This window comes from Semicossyphus pulcher, unplaced genomic scaffold (assembly GCF_022749685.1).
Source record: "Semicossyphus pulcher isolate SPU_LCO1_2020_fin unplaced genomic scaffold, fSemPul1.0.p SCAF_20, whole genome shotgun sequence".
Classification (NCBI taxonomy): Eukaryota; Metazoa; Chordata; class Actinopteri; order Labriformes; family Labridae; genus Semicossyphus; species Semicossyphus pulcher.
The window spans coordinates 9798439-9819006 of NW_027211694.1; the positions used below are offsets into that span (position 1 = coordinate 9798439).

General features: G+C 42.6%; 3 protein-coding genes across 3 annotated transcripts; 1 reads left to right on the top strand and 2 right to left on the bottom strand.

Annotated features, from left to right (window-relative positions):
• Nucleotides 1–700: 700 nt before the first annotated feature.
• Nucleotides 701–8108, bottom strand: smo (smoothened, frizzled class receptor). The gene is made up of 12 exons (XM_069671285.1): nt 7511–8108; nt 6285–6484; nt 5987–6196; nt 5711–5883; nt 5388–5607; nt 5163–5286; nt 4978–5070; nt 4078–4186; nt 3475–3660; nt 3046–3194; nt 2100–2234; nt 701–1985 (listed from the first exon to the last, which is right to left on the bottom strand). Exons 1-12 carry the CDS (start codon nt 7773–7775, stop codon nt 1390–1392), a joined length of 2460 nt encoding a protein of 819 aa, XP_069527386.1. The 5' UTR covers nt 7776–8108; the 3' UTR covers nt 701–1389.
• A 3174-nt stretch (nt 8109–11282) lies between these two features.
• Nucleotides 11283–15682, bottom strand: tspan33a (tetraspanin 33a). Its single transcript, XM_069671392.1, has 8 exons — nt 15422–15682; nt 13692–13749; nt 13418–13545; nt 13014–13088; nt 12509–12604; nt 12269–12397; nt 11997–12158; nt 11283–11913 (listed from the first exon to the last, which is right to left on the bottom strand). The coding sequence occupies exons 1-8, from the start codon at nt 15521–15523 to the stop codon at nt 11812–11814; spliced, it is 852 nt and encodes a 283-aa protein (XP_069527493.1). The 5' UTR covers nt 15524–15682; the 3' UTR covers nt 11283–11811.
• Nucleotides 15683–16647: 965 nt separating this feature from the next.
• On the top strand, nt 16648–19678 carry LOC138599709 (putative zinc finger protein 286B). The gene is made up of 8 exons (XM_069671465.1): nt 16648–16725; nt 16918–17120; nt 17284–17394; nt 17510–17605; nt 17747–17857; nt 18070–18190; nt 18282–18485; nt 18568–19678. The coding sequence occupies exons 1-8, from the start codon at nt 16707–16709 to the stop codon at nt 19593–19595; spliced, it is 1893 nt and encodes a 630-aa protein (XP_069527566.1). The 5' UTR covers nt 16648–16706; the 3' UTR covers nt 19596–19678.
• Nucleotides 19679–20568: the final 890 nt, after the last annotated feature.

Here is a 20568-nt window from a genome sequence, read left to right on the forward strand (position 1 = left end):
TAATTTCTGTGCATTTCTTAGCATTAATACGGGCAGGGAGAAAGTTTAAATGTACATAAACACAATGAATTAATGGCTTAGTGTAAGAGGGACGACAAAAATTGAGTCTTTTACACATGAACACAAATGCAATCTAGGATCCCATCCGCTATAGCCTGAGTCTGACGACGACATAGCCTCTGGGGACAATGGTGAACATGTCGGGCAGTTTAGCCAATGGTTAGCGATAAACGACTATCAGTCAAGACTTCCTTTTCCACGAAAAAGAATAACTTTTTCTTGTGATTAACTATAATTAATAGGTCTTACCTTTGCCGCAATTTCAACATCATGATGCAGATTAGTAAATTGTAAAAAATAAAGCTTTGTTAGGTCTGTCCTCAAGAGGAAAAGAAAACTACTTTTAAAATGCTCGTTTGTTGAACGGAGGTCGTATCCATCATTTCTGATGCATTCAAGGAAAGCCGGGAAATCTGAACGCTGAACGGCTTTCGTGCCACTGCGTCATAATTTATCTCAAGTAGAATTTTAGATCTAGAACGGATTGTTAGCTGAACTTGCTGCAGATGTCTGTTTACAGAGATTAATAAGAAGCTAAATCATCATCAGATGACGCTGATGGGAGCCGGGATGTCATCACTGCGCATTACGTTCTGCCCTGCTTTTGCTCTCCACACGGACTTTTTTTTTTCCTGCATAAGCCGCAGCCTGCTGATACGTGATTGGTCAAAATTACTCGAACTAAATGCTGCTATATTTCTATGTAGAATCTGTAAATAAAGACAAACAAAAATGTAGGCCTGGGTTAGCAAGTAGCCTGTATCTTTTAGCTGTATGCTCCTCTGTATGAGTCAACTTTCACTGCCCTCAGACAGGTGGAATAATCCTGACACACGTGGTCTATACAAGAGTAAGAATATAGCTAACTTTAAATGTTTTATCAACTACCAACATCTTCAAATGCCCTAACAGTTGATTCAAAACACAAGAAGGCTGTGCCCATTAACAATTAATCCATGGCACCATTACTGATGAATGCATGGGGGATTCAGAATAAAGATATTTGTTTCAAGCTATACAAAGTTTAGCTGCCTTATTTGTCTCACTATCATGGAGATGCCTTTGAAATTATATTGGACACAAATATAGTATAAAAATATTTTTCATAAATGTATTCACAAGATACTCGATTTCACTTTGTCCCTTTGCTTTTTTTTTTTTAAGAAATATAAAAACAAAAAAAACAACAACAAAAACTAACCAGCTTAGTTCCATGTGGCCTCTGGGTGATGGGAAAGAGGTGCACTTTAGTAAGTGTTTTGAAAGTATCCAGCACTTCTTGAAGCTTACTGTCTGTGTACCACAAAGCAAAATATTGGTGCTATGCTCTTAGAAGTCAGAGTCAGCATCCATGAGCTCTGCTTCCATTAAATTGGTCCGGGAGTGAACAGGTCCGTAGCCGGTCCTTCGGCTTGCAGGTACCCGAGCCACGTGGGCCATCCTCTCTGACAGCCCGTCTGTGCGATCCATCTCCCTGGGGTAGCGTGAGGATCCACTGGGCTGCCAGGTGGAGGCTGAGGGGGGGCAGCGCGGGCCCAGACCCAGATCCTCCGGGCGGTCGTTGAAGGTTAAAGGATTAGAGAGCCTGCCGCGACCATGGCTGTTCCAACCGCTCTGGTATTGTGGGTAGGGGCACCTCTCCTCGCAGGTTTGGAAATCTGGGAAGGACCCTGGCAGGACTTCCTCCTCCAGCTTCTGCTGTTGCCGCAGATTAGCCACCAGACTTGGGTGGTTTGGCAGTTTGGGCAGGCGAGGCACCGAGCTGCGACCAAACTCGCGCTGTCGATAAGGCGGGTGGTCCACCGTCTCCTCCGCTGGACGCACCTCCTTCCTCCTCTTCTTCTTCTTCTTTTTCCTCTTTATCATCTCTGGTGAAATCTCAGCTTCAACCATCCACAGCCTGTTCCTCTCCTCTGGAGGCGGCACTGGGAACAACATGACAGAAAATAAGATGGTGATCAACTCTTATCTGATAAAGGAAAGGGGAACAAAAGGTGAAGAGGGACAAAAAAGGTGACATGAGTCTTGACTTCTCTCACCTGGTGTACCGGTGGGAGTCACAGAGATGTCCTGTGGCAGGATGGCTCCTCGCCTGGCCACCATCTTGGTCACGTGCTGTGCCCAGGCTGACGACATATCATTCGACGGCTCATTTATTTCAAAATTGATTCCAGCTATGAATATGAAAAGACAAACCATGAAGTTTACATGTAGTAAGGACAACGGAGGTCAGCTTAGTCCAACACCCAACGTGCTCTCAAAGGCTCCCCTGTTGTGCCTCTTTAGCTCCGAGTTAAACAAGCGTGACAGCCACAGAAGCCTCAGAGCTACAGACATAACAGTTATCTGACCGTGCAGCTTCTATGCCGCTAAAAAGTAAATGGAAAATCTACTCCGGTCAAATCTGAAAGAAAAATAAACGCAGTGGCTCACGAAAAGGAGAAAACTATTACATAAGAACAAATGGCGCCATTTTTGACATAATATAACTGAACCCAACAAAGCTTGGAGAGTTCCTTTACCCAAACTGCTTGGGTTTTTAGCTGCCCAAGTTTTAAGATATGAACCCGCCAAGCAACACAGATAAAATTGACATGGATGACAATCTGTATGTGGAGCTCACAGCGTCGAAGTCCTGGTTAGAGCTGCTTTATACACAAGAAATAGTCCCAATTAGGAAAGCCCCTATGCATGACTAAATGCCTCTTAAAAGAATAAATGTGTTTTGGGTGAAGCGAGCCTTGACTATGGGGTAGAAACAGAGAGTACTAGATGACAAGTAGACAACATAAGGAACAACCTGGAAACATGTTGCAGTGTCAGTTATTTGCCACAAGGTGGAGGTACCCAAACATAACCAGACATGGCCTCCTCTCTTTTACTCTTCACTCAAATTAGGGGATTTTACAGCAACAATTCATGCAACTCTCAGTCCATAACAACATAAATTTACCCTAATGAATCTGATCTGACAGAAATACTCACCCACTGGTCCGTCATGGGACACGGTGTGCATGCTGAAGGACAGCTCCTTCTCCGGGTCCTTGTGAAGCTCCTTCCTCAAGGCGAACGCTTTGGCAATCATCTTGCTCTTCTTGATCCTCTTGGGTTCATTGTCACTGCGGCCGATAATCCTGACACAGGAGCATCAGCATTCACTCAAAAATGAAAACCGTGATTCCAAAGATTGAATGACTGTATTTTTTTTCCAAAGCAGGAAGGAAACAAATCCCTGTGCGTAAAATCCGAGTCACGAGCCCTTGTGATTACAAACGCGGGGATTAACGTGGCAAACTTCAATGAAACCACTGGAAATACTTAGACTAAATGTATGCCAATTCTTTCTAGCAATTAGATAAAACATTCCCAGTTTTTAAAAGATGTCATGTTATCGTTTACTTGATGTTTTCTTACCTGCACCAGGTCCGTTTCCAGATGAGGATGGTGGCCTTGGTCCAGACCCAGGTACTCATAGCGATTCCCGTCCCAAACATGGAGAACAGGTTGATTTTCTCCACCATCAGGCTGGGCCTGTTCTTAATGGCGCATTCTGGGATCGGCTTGTTGGTCTGAGAAGCGATTGTCACGTTAGCTTCACACCTGTTGAAAACATCACAGAGATGATCAGTGTAATCTCTCCACCGTGTTCCTCACACACCTTCTGGTGACATGACTGAGCTGCATTCAAAACGCTGGGTCTGGTGAATAAGAAAGTCTTTTACATGTTAGGGCAGGAGAGAGCATTTTACATATTTGAGGCGAAATTAATTCCCACCCAGCCAGTGTCAACACTGCGGGGTAATAGGGCTGCATTCAGAGCTGTAGGCTGAGTGGTCGAGCAGCGGTTTGGAGCCTCAACAGCATCAGTTTGTGGATTTCTGAGTGGACAGTTAAGCTATGAGGTACTAATTATGTGGGCAGGTGTAAACTGTAGTTGCTGTGCTATGTAGTAGCAAATGTAATAAAAAAGTGTGATCACAGGTGCAGGATTTCTGTGACAAGAAATAAGGATCTTACAGAACATATTCTCTGAAGCTCCTCTCCCATTCAGCCTGGTTGAAGAAGTCGTAAAAGTGGCAGCCGAAGGTGATGAGGACAAAGCCGAAAGCGAGGAATCCAAAAATACCTGACGAGGAGAAACAGAACAACTCAGGTGTTAGATACCAGACACTTACTCTCATACAGAGAAAAGATCAGCGAAACATGAAGTAATAAAATCCTTGTAAAATGTCAGCAAAAATTCTTGCTTATTTTTCTTATTTCAAAGCCATAAGTTCAAGAAATTAGTTCCAAATGATGTTCATGTTTTCTGCTTTGAGTACCAGGTGACACGCTGCACCAGACTCTTGAAACTTTTCTTACCTAACACTAAGGTTGATCCTCTGTTTATAACCAGTATGATTTTCTGAGGCCACTAGTGTAAAGCCCCTTTCCCACTGGTCAAAAAACCCGCTAACACTCGCTAACACCTGACTTTTGCTTAGTGGGAAAGGTTACAATCGGCATTAGACCTGGGTAATTATCGCCAAGGCTACGATCGGCATTGATGGGAACACAAAACCCGGGTCGACGTGCTAATCTCCGCCCTCTTTCCGGTGCGATGATATGACGCGCATTGAAGTTCCGCCCGCTGTCACGTAAATACAGAAGAACAACATACAACAGCGAATTTGTTCTTTGTTTTGACAGCGAGGTGAGAGCGCTTTCTTCTGATCTGAGGGGAAGTTTGTGGTTCGCCCCTGTTTCTGCCGTGTTTGTGACAGATGGTGACGCAGCAGAAAAGAAACCGAAAGGAATATACTCCACTGGCAATGGGAAAAGAGAGACAGAGAGGCATTTATCAGCGGGTCTTCCCGGGTATGAAAGACCCTGGTGGGAAAGGGGTATTACAGTGAGTGGACAGAGAAGAGAACGTACCAAGTCTCAGCATGGTCTCGTTGATTTTACTGGCTGCTTTCTCACTCAGCAGTCCTGGGTGGTTGCTCTTAATGGAAAACAAAGTCATGACACCTAAAAAGAACAAACAAAGTGAATTTGTCAAATAAAAAGTCTCGTATCGTATGCTGCTGCAATAAATATTTTATTGGTCTTTAAATACTAACCCCGTATGAGGAAGTAGCCACCGACAACAAGCACCACTCCAATGGGAGCCAGAACAAACCCAGCACGGTATCTGTAGTTTTTGTAGCCTACAAAGCAGATCCCACTCACTGAGTCTCCGTCCACCTGTGGAGCAACACCGAAAAGAGCCACGGCAAATCAGAAACACTATAGTGAGATCAAATTAAATAGAAGTCGTGACTGGAGAATATTTGTCAGTGTCAGACCTCAGCGATAGCCAGGATGGCCACAGTGAGCACGAAGGGGATGGACCAGGTGACCATGTGGAAGTAGGAGGTCCTGCCGGACAGCGGCTGTTGGGTGGTGCCCAGGGCTTTGAATGACGTGTGCCAGGCGTAGGTCAGCATGACGAACCAGATCACACCCGACATCAGGGAGTAGTACACGATGATGAAGATGGTGACGCATGAGAGCGTCTCTGAAGACCTGTAAAAGCAAGGCAACAACAGTGTGAACCACTCAAAGTGTTTGTTATATTCACAGGTGCCTTAAACAAAAGTGTCGTCTAATTTTAGGACTGTTTCCTTACGAGGGCTCCCCAAGCCGCATGGTGTTATCGCTCTTGCACACAATCTCATCACGTGCTCCATCCAGGAACTGAGCCAGCCAGCCGATACTGCCCACAAAGAAACAGGCGTTGATGTAGAAGAGGATGACAGCTGGGTAGCGGTTGGAGTTCTTCCAGTCGGCAAGAAATGTGGCCTGAAAGGGAGGACGTTTTGAAGGTCAGAAGGGGGTTGAAAAGTTTCCTTAAACGTTAATCTCATGACACAGAATTATGGGTACTGTGTGTGTTTTGTCTCACCAGTGTGAAGAAGGTGCAGAGGAGGGTGATGGTGCCAAAGTAAGCGATGTAGGCGTGCATGTCATTGTGCTCCTCCTCCGTGAACAGAGGGTTGTCGCACTGGATGCCGCAGCCCTCCACGTCCTTGTACCAGCTGGACTGAATGTCAGTCTTCACCAGAGGAGCTTCACACTGACCCGATGTGTTGAACTTCAGCTTCTGCACCTCATTCTGCACACAGAAGACATGAGATTCAACTTAAGTCAGGCTGGTTATCGTACAGTAAAATCACAACACATTACATAAGAGGGGATCTTACCGAGCAGCCCACAGGGAACTGGTCGCATTTGAGGAAGTTGGGCCAGCCCCTCTCCTGGTCCACAATGCTGCAGGGCCGACGTGTAGCCAAGCACAGGCTCTGACTGGGCAGCTCAACACGGCCGTTCTCACATTTGGGCATGTAGACGGCACAGAGCAGAGGCTGGATGACCGACCAACAGCGAGGAGCGTTGCGCAAACCTATAGGACAGAAAGAAAAGAATTGAATCACACAAACAAACTTATAAATTAAGAATATGCAAAAGACATGAGCATAAAAATCACAGGTAATACGTTGTTAGTTACACAGAACTAGAGTAAACCATATCTAACTCTACAACCGAGGCTCCTGAACGCATCATGCCATCCTGTGTGTGTTACCTGGGAGACCTTGACACCTGTGAGGCAGTGAGCTGGGTCTAACAGATCATTAGTCACTTCTCGTGAATGTGAAAGTCTTCTTACAGAATATCTAAAAACCTTTTATCAGTCAGACTCTCCTATTGTCTGCTGGCTAACACCTATGAGTGATTCCTTTTGTTGCCTTTAATGGCTCTTAACCCTTCATTTCCTGTTTGAGCTCTCTTCCTGATCATCGCCGCTTATTTTCACACCATCAACATTCTTAGCACATCAAAACAACGCAAAATTAGCCAAGTATTTACGTTTATTAATAAAGGAAAAAAATACAATTTGTATCATTTGACGAACTGAGGTTGCTGCGTATTTATTACATTAGTTTATTTTTATGTCTACAAAATAAAAGCCTGTAATACATTAATCACATATTACTCCTGTAGGGTATTTGCACTTATCACGAATTGATTTATTTTTTAAAACATTTTTAAAGTCAGTCGAGTTAATTTTTAATATATTACTTTAGTTTTTTTAAAGGCATTATCCATGCTACAAAATAAAAGCCCGAAAGCCAATTGGTAGGCTATATAATTACATAATTCCCATACTACTCCTACAGCGTATTTAAGATGGTCAATAATTGATTTATTATAAAGTATAAGTTCTTAATTATAATTCTAAAAAGATTGTTTGTCGTGCTAATATTTACAATAAAGCTATAAGCTATTACATCTTTCGTGTACACTTTAATAGCAGTGATTTATCATTTTATTTGGTTTATTTGATGATTTTTATTCTTCTTTCGACATTTAAAGTATAAAAATGAAATAGATCATATTCTAATCTTGATTTGGATCCATTAAAACTCACCAGTCCACATGGTCAACTTCTCAAAAGCCTCTTCTTGGGTGCTGGAGTCCTCCGCCAGGATGAGAGAAGTGTGCGTGTACGGTAGAGGCGACCCCAGACATGTGTTGTATTTAAGTACCTCACATGTTGTAGTTTTCTTGCAGTTATCCTCAAATATTGTCCCGTTAGGAGACAAAACTGCCCCGCAGCCCGAGAGCCAGGCAGCCCAGACGCAAAGCATCCCGTAAAATCCAACAATAGGGCTCCTCCGAGCCTGGGAAGACATCTTGGGAGAGAGATTTCAACTGTGCAAAGATGAGGTTACTTTAAGTTAGAGACTTCAGTGTTCCTGTTTCCTAAGAAAGCCGAAGATGAAAGTTTCTTCATTAGGTTTTGAGTAGGTTTCCAAACGCGGCATGGTGAAAAAAAACTAGTTCAAAGTTTTCTCGCAGTCCTCCCAAACTTTTTTATCCTGCACTTCTCGTCCGATCCTCGCTGATTTTCCCAGAATTCCTTCATTATCCAGGATCCAAAGGCTCCAAAAACTATCCTTAAATCTAGCGCATAATCAATTTAAAGCCACGTACAGTTTTGATTTGATGCTTTTAGGCTGTGTTTGAAAAAGGAATCAGGCCGAGAAAGTTGTAAATCCGCCCTCCCCCCACTTCCAAAAAACTTGCCATGAAAAAGTCTGGATCTCTGTAATAGGATCCCTCTCTCAGATGCACCACCCCCTTTTTCCACAGCCCCCCCTTTTTTTTACTCTGGCAGAAAAATAAGATGCTAAACTATCCTGTATCTCTCTCTAGAAGAGATTTTTTGCTCCTTGTGAGGTGTTTCTGAGGCTGTGTTGTGTTCAGGGTTGCAGCTCGGTGTCTGGTTGTTTTTTAGTCTCTGGTATGCACGTGGTGGGGGAGAGCCAGGGCAACAAAACCTCCCCTCCCATCCCCCTCTCTGCAAGTGGAAGAATGTGCCGTATGGCAGGCCTTCTCTAAAACGTTTCTCATCTCAAGGACCCCCAAAACAACAGACAGAGAATTTGAAGATACTGTAATATGCGAAGATCTGCGTGCGCCATGCTGAATCACACACCTGTAGTATCAGATACAACATGTCATGTAAAACTGAAACCTCAGGTGGTCCTCAGAGCTTTTGAGAACTACTGATCGACCAAAACTTATAAAAAGGCTATAATACAGCATTAATTATATTAAAATGTGTGGGCACAAACCAATTTCAGTGGGTGTTTCTGATGCTGTATCAGAAGCTTATTAGCATCTTTGAAAAGCATAAAGATGCATGTACTGCAGCTGCACATGGGCCATTAAACAATATTATTTCAGTGATAAAAAAAGAACATTATATTGAAGTATAGTCAGTTATAAACACATTAAAATGCTGTTAGTACAAAGGAAATCCAGATATCTAATGTTGTTACACCCGCAGCCATGATGGGTGTATTATAATGAACACATATAGGTGTAAGTATGAATAAGGAATACAATACACACATGTATATCATGTTATATGGCCTGCATATGTAATTGACATTAACATTTTTACTATAATAATGCAGTATTATGAAAGAACACAGTGATATAGTCGTATGACATATAGATAATGTACATGTGGCCTCTTCAAAGTGATGCGTAAAGTACTTTATCTTGACAATACCTGTTATACATCAGATACACTTTCAAAAAGATTATGTTTTTAGAGTTATAAAGAGCCTTTCATTCTGTATGCTGACAGCTGTGTGCGTTATACTAATGACTGTATGTATCACAGAGTTACATGGACTTCTGAATAGCTGTTACAGAAGGGTGCATGTGAGTATCTGTCGGAGGAAGGGACTACTTTTAACAGTTTCCTTTGGGACTTCCATAATAGACTGGGCTTCCTGACGTTGTTAAAGTGTCTGCAGGCATCTTCAGAACCTGCAAAGCACAAAATATCAACACAAAATACAAACCCAGTTAGTAAAGCTGATCTTATAGATCTTGAATATGCAAGGACAGCTTTAAAAACAAACCTCTCACTGGTCAAATCTGCACCTCGGTGCTGTTGTTATCGCATTAATTGGACAGTGCACTTGTGGTATTCGCACGGCTGCAGATGCTTTGTTTCTCCTCCGGTGTTCAGAGAGTAAATCTGGGTTAACTCTGCTCCCTCCTCTGTGTGTGTGTGTGTGTGTGTGTGTGTCTGGGCCTCCTTGAAAACTACAGCAACATGGCCGCCTGAGTGAGTCAGAGGCAAAAAAGAAAAACCAGGGACCACACACAGAGTACCGCAGCCCGGGCCAACACACACACACACACTCACTCTCACTCACCCACACACACCAAACACACACAGAACCAGAAGCTGCCGTCACCTTTTCATTGTAGCTGCAGAAGTTACTCTTACTAGATTATAAAATATCACACCTTTACCACATTATTTTGAACTTCATGCCATCAGATTGGTGACATAGTCGGTTTTGTCACGCACTAAAGGGAAAATCCCAGTAAGGTTTGTGTTACTGCAGCTTTAAACTAACACAGAAATGTCATGTTTAGATTGTGGACGTGCGTCAAAGGCTGCTCAACACGCAGGACTGTTTCTGCTCCCAGAGATTACAGGCGTCAGGTTTCAGGCGGGGAATGTCTCACAACTCAGGATTTCATTTGCCGGGCGGAGACACCGGGTGGAGAGAGGAGAGGTCGTGCATGTTAGTGTACGCTGCTTCACAGATACATTACAGGTTGAAGAATGAAGATGTCTCTCCAAAGGAATGACAGCTTGAAAGAACCTGGAGGAGTTTACGCCAAAAAACTCAACAGCAGGGGATGAACACAAAAGGCACTATACATTTTTAATCTTGTCTTAGCCTCAGTCAGAGAAACTAAACCTCTGCGTGCTCACTGATTGGTCACAAACTTGGCTCGTTCTTGCGACCACATCAACAATACAACAGTGCGCAGCCTTAGGCCTTCGCACAACTGTTTTCTTTAGTGGTGAAGTCGGAATTCCCCGCTCCTTTTGTGTTATAGCTGAAAATGATGACAGAAGAAAAACCAAAAAGGAGGAGGCGAGAGCAGGATAATAATGATGCAAACAGGATTGAGAATATACAGTATAACCTACAACATGTGTACAGAATATGAGCTTATAAAGGCCATGCAGGGCTGGGAATCATGATTGGACGACTCAGAAAGCTCCCCGGTATGTGATTGTCATGATTGGATGGCTGGCTGTCAGTCAAACTCCTCGCTATGGCAACACGCAACATCAAAGCCCCCAAAGAGAAGCCTCATCAGTCGTACTCGTTACTACTCAGTACGGTCTCATGGTATCATGGCTGCGTCTGCGCCAAGATAATACAGATACTATTAACTGTCATACTGTTTGAACAGGTTATGTAAATTGGCCAATAATAAAATTATAAGACGAGCTACTAATACCATGTCTTTTCTCTTTATAAAGACTGGATACTACAGGTCAGAGTGCTGGATCTTTGGTGGGAAAAAAAGTGACTTGACTTGCTTTAACTAAGGACTTGACTTGACTTGCCCAAGAAAAAATGACTCGAGACTTGCTTGAGACTTGGACCAAATGACTTGAGACTTTCTTGGGACTTGAGCAAAGATGACTTGGTCACAACACTGCCATGTCATGTAATGTAATGTAATAAAAGTTTATTATAAAGTCAGTGGTCTGTAAACCCTCTGGCTCATGTCTGTCTTCAAAAAATGTAACAAGGAGACTGACCTTTTTATTTATAACTTTTTAAAACTCAAATTTAAAAGGGGAAATGCATATTTTAGTGTACATATCGTTAATACAGTTATCAAAAAAATGTCTAATACATCTCAGAGATGCTAGCAGCCAAAGGCAATGTTACCATGTATGCATAGGACATTCTGTCTGTGTACAAAATCAATTTGTATTAGACATTTGCAGCATCAAGCCAAAAATACTTTGCATTTATTCCCGCTCCGGTTGGCAACAAAAATGTAATTATTAAAAAAGGATTTGGATTTTTGTAACTAATGCACAAAGTTTGGTAAATTCAAGCATGGTCTTTGTCCAGCAGGGGGTGACAGAGTCCTCTTTCTCCACCTGTGTTACCTGTGTGGGTGTCCTGACTTTGACCTCCATGCCAAGCGTTTAAAAGCACATTAAAGGTTTCTCCACGAGTCTTTTGTTTTTACGTCAAAGAGCGATGATGCTGAACGTTCAGTCCAGGAAGAGATGACACATGTTCTGTCAGAGAACTTCTGCCCTCTAACCTGCCGGGGTGTCACCATCTTTCGTCAGAATCTGGTCTGATCCGGCCCAGGTCAGCTCCACGGGTCGGAGTGGTGCTTTTGGCTGTAGTTCTGGAGCTCGATCTGGTCTTTGATCTGGCTGATCAAAATCTGAGACAAGAGGATGCCGACCAGCTGCAGGAGAGAAAACACAAGCAGAGGAGTCACCATGTTACTTTGTGTACTCTTAGAGTCTTGACCATGTTGTGGTATCCTACCTGTGGTATAGCCAGACCCAGAGCGATGCCTCCCAGCAGGAACAGGTTACTATGGATCCAGTTCACCAGTTGGTCTATGCAGCCGTCGGTGTGGATGTGCTCTTCAGCCTGAAGGTACTCCAGTTCCTGCATGCCCTGGCCACACATGGTGTTAATAACCACCTGCTATGTACACATACGGTTAAAAGAAACCCAAATGTAAAGATAAAGATTCGCAGGTAAAAAACATCAGAACAAAATAAAAAGTTCTGAGCAGCTGTACAGAAGGTGACCTTGTCTTTGGATATGATACAGCAGGAGAAGGGGACGGAGCAGCGCTCTTTGCTCGGGTTGTCCTTGTCACAGCTAAAGTACATGTTGTTGGACCAGTCGGTGTACGTCACCGCTCCACAGCAGCCAAACTGAACACAGACACACGACAGAGAGAGAGGAGATTAGAAGACTTGTTAGGTATCAATGTGTATACCTATAAAATGCAGTGTGTGGTGTGTTATCTATATTTGAACTCTAACCTCTTTCTGGCCATAGTCAATGAGGTTTTGCAGATCAATGTCATCTCTGTAGTGGACAATGGCATTACTGATCATCTCAGTCACTCTATTCCGAGCCTGAGCAGAGTGAGACAAGAAGAACAATAAGTGAATGTTTAAAATAAATTCTTATGTTTGTAGTTGTGGGAAACAAAAAGCAAAAAAGTTTCTTGTTTCTCAATAAAAGTCACATCTAACAATGTATTTGAGGGCTAACTCTGCTGTTCAATTCACACGGTTATTCCAATTTGGTAGCAGTTACACACAAAGCCCAGGAGAGGTCAGTGTTTCAACATCCTTCACAATCAGCCGCTGCAAATGAAGCACAATCCTCCCAAAGGAAGAGTTCATAAAAGAACTGAGCAACTATTGAAAGGTGCATCAGTGTTGTCGTGACGATTTGGCCTCTCACAGATAAATAGGTATAGCAAATACATTTATGCTTATATCATTATTCTGATAGAAAACAAAGCTATGTTTTCATTACCCTATCAGAGAAGATGAAGCCCAGGATCCCAGCGACCAGCTGGAGCATGAAGATCACAGTGAGGCAGATGCAGAACTGTGAGGAGCAGAGAGAGAGTCTTAGTTACAACACTGTAAAAATGTGTCTGTTTTGGGTTAATTATTTAGCCTGCGTCTCCATGCAAACTCAGCTGTTACTGGTTATCTCTCCCACTTGTAAATAACAAGAAGAAAAAGCCAGAAAACTAACTAGAAAAACATTTGATAGAAGCTAGTCAAGGCTGATTTGTGTGTTTTTCAAAATAAAAGCATTTCTAAACAGCGTGTGTCTCAACACTGTTTAAAGTTAGGTCTACCAACGTACAGTCTCCAAATCTCATCTCTAGAGTACATTAAAGCCTGGAAGGTGGCTAAGCGATGACTTACTGTCTGCAGGAGGCAGATGTTTTCCCGCAGCGAGCCCACACAGCCACAGAAGGTGATGATGAACATGAGGACCCCCACCACCAACAGCATCATGGCGGGGTCCACGGCGAGACACGCCAGGGCCGCTTCTGAGGGGAAGAAGAAGAAAGGATGAGCTCAAATACTGACGATTGAGAGAATTATCACTCTCAAACAGTAACTGTCCTGACACTCAATCCTCCCACTGTCTCCCTCTAAACATGAAGAAAGACCGTGCGAATGAAGGATCATCTACCTGCATGTTTCATCATGCGGGCGTACACTCCGATGGACACCATCACCAGGGCGATTATCTGAGGAGAACATATAGAAAACGTTTCCCAAACATTTACTGAACTTCATTACAATTCAAATGAAGCATTTGTAATTTAGACAGTACACACACTTTGTTCATACTTGTCCGGGGAGTGGCACAATTCACCAGAAATCAGGTAAACATGAGTCACAACAAAACAAGACTGCACTGATAAGAGCTAATTCTACAAAAATATACAGTAAGAGCGCAGGTTGTTTAGCTTCAAGGCTCCTGGTGTATCCGTGTTAAACAAGAGGACTGCTGCATTTCAATTAGAAATGTAGATACGGAGATTCTTCAGTCCACTCTGCTCCCATTTGACTTAATTGACCTGGCAGCAATCTGCACCTTTCCCTTAAAAAAAAAGAAGAATAATAAAGAGGCTTTCACTCAGCGCTCCTCTCGCGGCCTCAATAGAATAAAGGGGAGCACTCTGAAACACTCTTCCCACCCTGAATGAAATGGATCCATTTCATGCACCTTCTTAGGGTGGGAGGGCAAAGCTGGATTTGTCTGCCCTCTTTTGTTAAAGGTTGAGTTTCACAGTGGAAACAGCAGACACGACACCTGAAGCAAACAGGTGTTGTTTTTTGTTGCATCCTAGAGTAAAAAGGAAGCATGCATTTTGCAGTAATCTTTGGTGTGTCCTATGCTATAGCCAGAGGCAACAGAAATGGCAACAGCACATTCCACGATGAAGAGCTGCAAGTTTTTGCACGGCCTTATCCTGTAGCTACACGGCCAGGAGGAGTCAAGTTTGCAGCTCAAACACGGCCGATACCCTCACACAGGTTTGTTTAAAGTTCTACTTTTGTGTTGTTTTTACTCGGCCAGAAACAACAAAGTCCCCTCACACTCCAGCAAATACCATCAGGTCTAATCTGAAACAGATCTGCTTTAAAATGTGGAAAGGCAGAAATCTGCTTATGTGAACTTTGGTTTGTTTACGTGCCCCTGCTTTGCTGTCACTGAATTCACCTTTACTTTGAAAGTTTATAGTCACACAATTATTAACAACTTATTGCAAAGGATCACTCAGTCAGTGTTTAGCAAATGCTGCAATGAATGTAATCACCTGCTGAGTTCTCCAAGGCTTGTTTGAAATAGACAAATAAAACAGTGTCTGCTACAGTTGAATTGTCTAATTAACATATGAATCAAATGAACGTTTGTCATATGTTTCTTGGTAACTGAGTATGTTATGAAAGGAGCGAGCTTGAAATGAAACCACAGTGCTTTAAGCATTGTTAGTGAGATGAGGCAAACAGGTTCTGAGCTCAAAATCCTAAGGGATCAAATCTGACCGAACATTCCTGATTTGCAGAATAAAAGGAGAGAGATTGTTCAGTGGCTGAGCTGTAAACACCTGGTGTGTGTGTCAGCTATGTTTAACTTCTCTGCTGCTCTTTTCTGGACACTGTTTCACTTTTTCTAAAACACTGAGGTTAATGATCAACGTGCTCAAACAAAGCACTGGGTGCTCAACCTGTCTGCAAATAAAATCTACACCTCACACTTTTAGGTTAAACAAGAGTAAACACAGAAATCTGAAATACTTCAAACTCTTATTTTGTTATCATAATATAATAATACAGTGGAAAAAAAGTCTGCCAAGAATCTAGAGTAGTAAGAGGTTACCCACTGACTCTAAGAGGATAAGAAACACTCACCCAAAATATGAAATTAAACAGGAACAGTAGATACTTGACAACCGGGCTGACATGCGAGTGGTCCTCGTCATTTTTAGCTGCGCCTCTGCGTCTGTCCCCCATGGTTAAGTGTCCAAGCGTCCTATCCAAGTCTGCGCACAAATTAGCAACTCACAGTGTATGTAAACCAGTTTCCGTCAGCAAACTAAAGATTCGAGAGCATAATGATGATTTTTTCCCCGATACATGAGCCAACACGTTCAGTTATAGTGAGTAGTCGTGAGCTGCCGCCAGCGATGTGGTCGGCACTGGCTGGGCGTGAAGCTACTACTGGGTGTGTTGGTGCGATGTGGTCTCATGTTGTTACCAGTGATCGTACAAGCTGGGGCAGCAGGGGCTCTTCAGTTTACAAACTACACAACATTGACCCCCAACGTTGTTGAAATATCTGTGTATCATTACAAACTACTTCACAAAAACGGTCTTTTGTGACATAGGCTTTTAGTCTCAAAAATTTCATGATTAAACGTCTCTGCTTAGTTAAATAAATGGAACATACTGAATACAAGGGAGGGTTTTATTGTACATTACAATAAGTCTAACTTGCTGTCGGTCATTCAATTGCATTTAGCGCTGACATTTTTGAAAAGTGGCATATTTTCAACATATTCCTTACTGTTGAACAGTTCATTTAATAAAAATGAGACTTATTAAGGTGTTATACCCAACATTTTGTATATTACACATAATTTGCCATCGTTCCTTTCATATTATTATCATCACATTTTGCTTATTTCTGCATTACATCGACATATTTGCTTTGAATATAATGAAACAAGTCAGCTTTTATTTTGAAAGAAACATTTTGAATGCGAACCGACTCTACATCAAACGAAGAATACTATAGTAGTGAGTGATCTTCACTTATCTGTTTATACTTTTAAGTAAAGTAAATTCAACATTTTCAGTTTATATTTTAAGTAAAACGCCACCATATTTTCTAAGTGATTATAATGCTGCAGTTTTATACAGCTCTGTTTACACATTTTGTCTTTATCTTCTTTTATTGTACTTTTTTGTATTTTTATTTTGACACTTGCTTTGGCAATGTAAACGTATGTTTCCCATGCCAATAAAGCTCTTTTGAATTTGAATACTAAAAGAAAAGGGTTTTATTGTGAAGGACAACGAACACAATTTTCACAACATCCGTTCTACCCGGAAGTCATGAGTGTGTTTTCCATCACTGCAGGATGAATGTTGAAGTCGTGTTTTATTCAGTGTTTTGGTGTTTTTAAGCAACGAAATGGCGTGGAAAAGCACAGGTTTGTTTGTTTATAAATGTATTTATCTGCTAGTTTTCGAAAGTAGTTACTTAAGTTAATAATACAGCCACTAATGTAGCTATTTAGCTAACGTAAGCTAATCCTGTGTAAAGAGTTGTGGACAAACCGCTGTTAAATTGTTATTTGAGCCTCTCTAGATAAAATTGCGTTTGTCTGAAATGTTCTCTCTAGGTTCACCTCTCCCTCCGGGCTCCTTACATCTTCTTGTCCCTCCAATGAGGCTAATATCTGCTTTCATGTGGCAAGTAATACAGCAGCACAGTGTGATGCAGTATGACAAGCTGGTGGACTTTATCACCTTGACGACAGAGATGGTCCCAGAGCTCCTGAGTCCCAGTCAGAGAGCTCAGCTCATCCTGGGACTGAGAGCAAGGGTGAGCAATGATTTCTCATTTAATTATAGTTTACTGTAGTACTGATGCTAGTGTGTGCTTTGCTAACTATGAATTATACATTTAATTTCCCTGTCTCATAATGGAAGTCAATCTTTTCGTGACGTGCTCTTTTGGGTTACCTCTCACCTTCGTCCTGCTGCAGCTGGTCCTGGAGCTGTGTCGCGGTGATGCTGTCTCCAACCTGCAGACCATCCAGAGCCACCTGGATAAAATCCACGCCTGTGGTGCTGAACTGAGCTCCAAAGATCAGATGGTGTGGTTTTAAAGAAAATTCAAGGCTGCTCTAAAGGCAAACAACATGCAGTCATAGCCCTCACATTGTGGACTTACCAAAATAACTTTGTTTATTGTTGTTTGCTTCTCATCAGGCCAGCGGTGACATACTGAAGACTTCATACACAAACTTTGCCAGCCTGGTTCAGAACCTTCTGAATGTTCCTTATGAAAAGGATTTCTTCTTCCGAGTAAGTCTATCTGTGTGAGACACATATGTCAAGCGAAAGGGAAGGGATACAGACAAAATGATTCAATGTTGATCTGCTTTTAAAGGAAATCGAAGAGCTATTTTCACAGTGGCTTAATGTATTGAAAATGTATCTCTGCAGGAGGTTTTTCCCGCAAACTATGGCTCTGACTATAACCAAAGACTGCAGCAGCTGGTGTCGGAGTTCTTGTCCAGGCTGGAGCAGCTGCTGCCCATACCCGACCTGCAGCAGGTACACATTATATTATTATTAATTATATACATATAATTATTATTATTATCAGTCATTTTATAATTTAAATGATAGCTTCTTTTTCAGGATGCAATCAGAAGGCATTGGGATTATTTATTACTTTGTAATTACTGAACTAAAACAAAGAGAATTTTGAGTTACATCAAACTTAAAGCTGTGTAAGAATGTGACTATGATCTTCTCTGTGTCAGACAGCAGCATTGCTCACTGAAACAGTCTATTTAGCAGAGGAATTTGGACAGCATCTGTCTGAGCCCTTTGCCCTGAAGACTCTACTTCTTCATCACAGACAGTTGGGAACTCTCAGTTCTGGTAAGTCTAACGGAATAAGAACAGGTTTTGTATGTAATTCAGGGTTCTTCTTTTTTTACCTGTGTGTGTAAAATGTTCTCCTCTACCACAGCGCCGTCCAGCAGTGAAGAAGATAACCTCTTGTCCACTCTGGCCCTCCCTGTTCAGACAGCAGTGGAGCGGTTCATTGAGCCTTACAGTGAAGATGATGATTACAACAATGAGGAAGAGACACTGGCATTAAAAGATTTGGAAGAAGATTTGAGTCAAAGCTCAGAGGTTGTTGCAGAGGAATGGTTGCCAAAAAGGGAATCAGGTAGGACAAAAGCTGCTGAAGGAGCGAAACAGAATCCAGAATCATCTTATTTTGCTAACTTGCTATTTTCTGCTGTTTTCAGGTCGTGCCTCCTGTTTATTCACCTGCTCTCAGTGTTCGTTCACACACCGGACAAAGAGGAAGGTCCAAGAGCACATTCAGAGTGAGCACCAGATAACTGCTCACATCCTGAAAAGACTCTATGTGAAGAAAGACAGACCAAGATCTCAGCAGAAAAGTACAGACTTGAACACTGAAAAGAAGAAAGGAGGAGGCAACTCTGAGAAAAAGAGGAAACAAAAAGATGGTGTTGAAAAGAAGCGGGAGCGAAAGAGGAAAAGAAAGGACAACTTGGAAAATAAGGAACAGCGTAGACGGAAAGAGCCCACGGGGGAGGACAACAGGTTTCTGAGCAAGCGGGCTGTGAATAAAAACTTCACAGAGGAAGAAACCAAATGCCCAAAGTGTGAAAAGATTTTTGAACTTCCAAATCAGCTGAAGACTCATATGAAGCTCCACAGCTTTAAGTACCACTGCAGCCAATGTGAGAAGGGATTCACCAGCTCGTCAGGTTACTATCAGCACCAGAGACTCCACAAGAGAGGACGGCTATTTAACTGCAGCCAGTGCAACAAGGGGTTCCTGTGCAACTATTCGCTAAAGCAGCACGAACGCCTGCACGAAGGCCCCTCCAACCTGTGCAGGATCTGCGGGAAAGGCTTCAGCAAAGCAGGCATCACAAGACACATGCAGATGCACAAAGGGGAGAAGAATTATTTGTGCACCACGTGCGGGAAGTCGTTTTTTTCGTCCGGGGAGCTGCTGCTGCACACTCGGTCTCACACGGGCGAGACGCCGTACACCTGCACCCACTGCGGGAAGGGCTTCTCCACCAAGAGTCACCTGATAGTGCACAACCGCTCTCACACAGGGGAGCGGCCGTACCTGTGCTCGGAGTGCCCAAAGCGTTTCCTCACACTGAACTGCCTGAAGAGACACACGCTCAGCCACAACGGGGTCAAACCGTTCAAGTGTCCGAACTGTGAGAAAGAGTTCTCCCAGCAGGGGAATCTGAAAAGACACATGGCAACTCATAAACCGGACACGTAATGAAGCTCTCAGTGTTAGAAAATAGAGTGTAGTTCATGATCCTTTGAAAATACCTGTAAAATCAATAAACAATCACTAATACTGATGTCATGGCTGATTAAACGCTGTCATGGTGAACAAGAAGGTAATTACTCGAAGTGATTTGACTGGCCGGTCGTCATAGCTTTAACCATTTATTGCCAAATGGAAATACAGTTATGTTTGGCGCTGATGGCTCCCCTCTTGAAGTTGCTCCCCGGGTTAGCCGAGCAGCATGCTACAGCTTTCCAGGGAGTGTCCCCGCCGCAAGAGTTAATACAACGCAAGCAACGATCAAGACAGGCTTCAGACTAGAAAAGAGGAGGCTGGGGTGGTGGAGCAGCAGTAGTGTGTGTGCAGCATTGTTGGAGAAGGAAGTTGCATTTAAAGGGGCCATCTTGTTGTGATTGGTGTGTTACCGATTAGAAACGATGATCCGATCTGCAGGCTGACAGCTAATTATAGCTGCTGCGTGTGACTTCTGTGTCCGGCACGAACCAAAATGATCTCAACTCTTCAATCTAAATTTGAGAGACTGTTTACAATCTTACCGTGTAGAAGTCTTTTCTTACCTTCTCTGCAGGAGCCTTGAAATAGGCAGGCTCATTGATCCACTCATCTGAATTTTTAGGCCTGTTTCTTCGTAAGAAGTAGCAGAAGCCTACAATACCATAATGATATTTGTTGTTCATTTTAACTTGTGCTTTTAAAAGCTGGTGCATTCAGGATCTATGATAATACTGTCTAATGGCATTCTAAAAACATTTATAGTATGTTTACGATGTTTCAGGGTCGATGATATCTTCTAACAGCAGTGTAAAACATTCAAATATATCTGCATTTCATAGATTAATAACTTAATAATTATAAGGCATCCATATCTTAGACAGTTATTAACTAAAGCTGTAGTTATAGTAACTTGACAGTTAGATTAAGTGTGAGGAAAGAGGCCGAC

Bases quoted from the DNA above. Each gene is read 5' to 3' on its own strand.
- smo (XM_069671285.1), bottom strand. From the start codon at position 7,775: ATGTCTTCCCAGGCTCGGAGGAGCCCTATTGTTGGATTTTACGGGATG. The intron at 5,884-5,986 runs GTGAGACAAAAC...CCTCCCTTTCAG, and splicing joins TCTGCACCTTCTTCACACTG to GCCACATTTCTTGCCGACTG. The intron at 4,187-4,977 runs GTACGTTCTCTT...TCTCCTCGTCAG, and splicing joins CGAGACCATGCTGAGACTTG to GTATTTTTGGATTCCTCGCT.
- tspan33a (XM_069671392.1), bottom strand. From the start codon at position 15,523: ATGGGGGACAGACGCAGAGGCGCAGCTAAAAATGACGAGGACCACTCG. The intron at 13,546-13,691 runs GTAGATGATCCT...TCTTCCCCTCAG, and splicing joins CCGCATGATGAAACATGCAG to AAGCGGCCCTGGCGTGTCTC. The intron at 12,605-13,013 runs GTAATGAAAACA...CACTCTGCTCAG, and splicing joins GCTTCATCTTCTCTGATAGG to GCTCGGAATAGAGTGACTGA.
- LOC138599709 (XM_069671465.1), top strand. The intron at 17,606-17,746 runs GTAAGTCTATCT...GTATCTCTGCAG, and splicing joins AAAAGGATTTCTTCTTCCGA to GAGGTTTTTCCCGCAAACTA. The intron at 17,858-18,069 runs GTACACATTATA...TCTCTGTGTCAG, and splicing joins CCATACCCGACCTGCAGCAG to ACAGCAGCATTGCTCACTGA.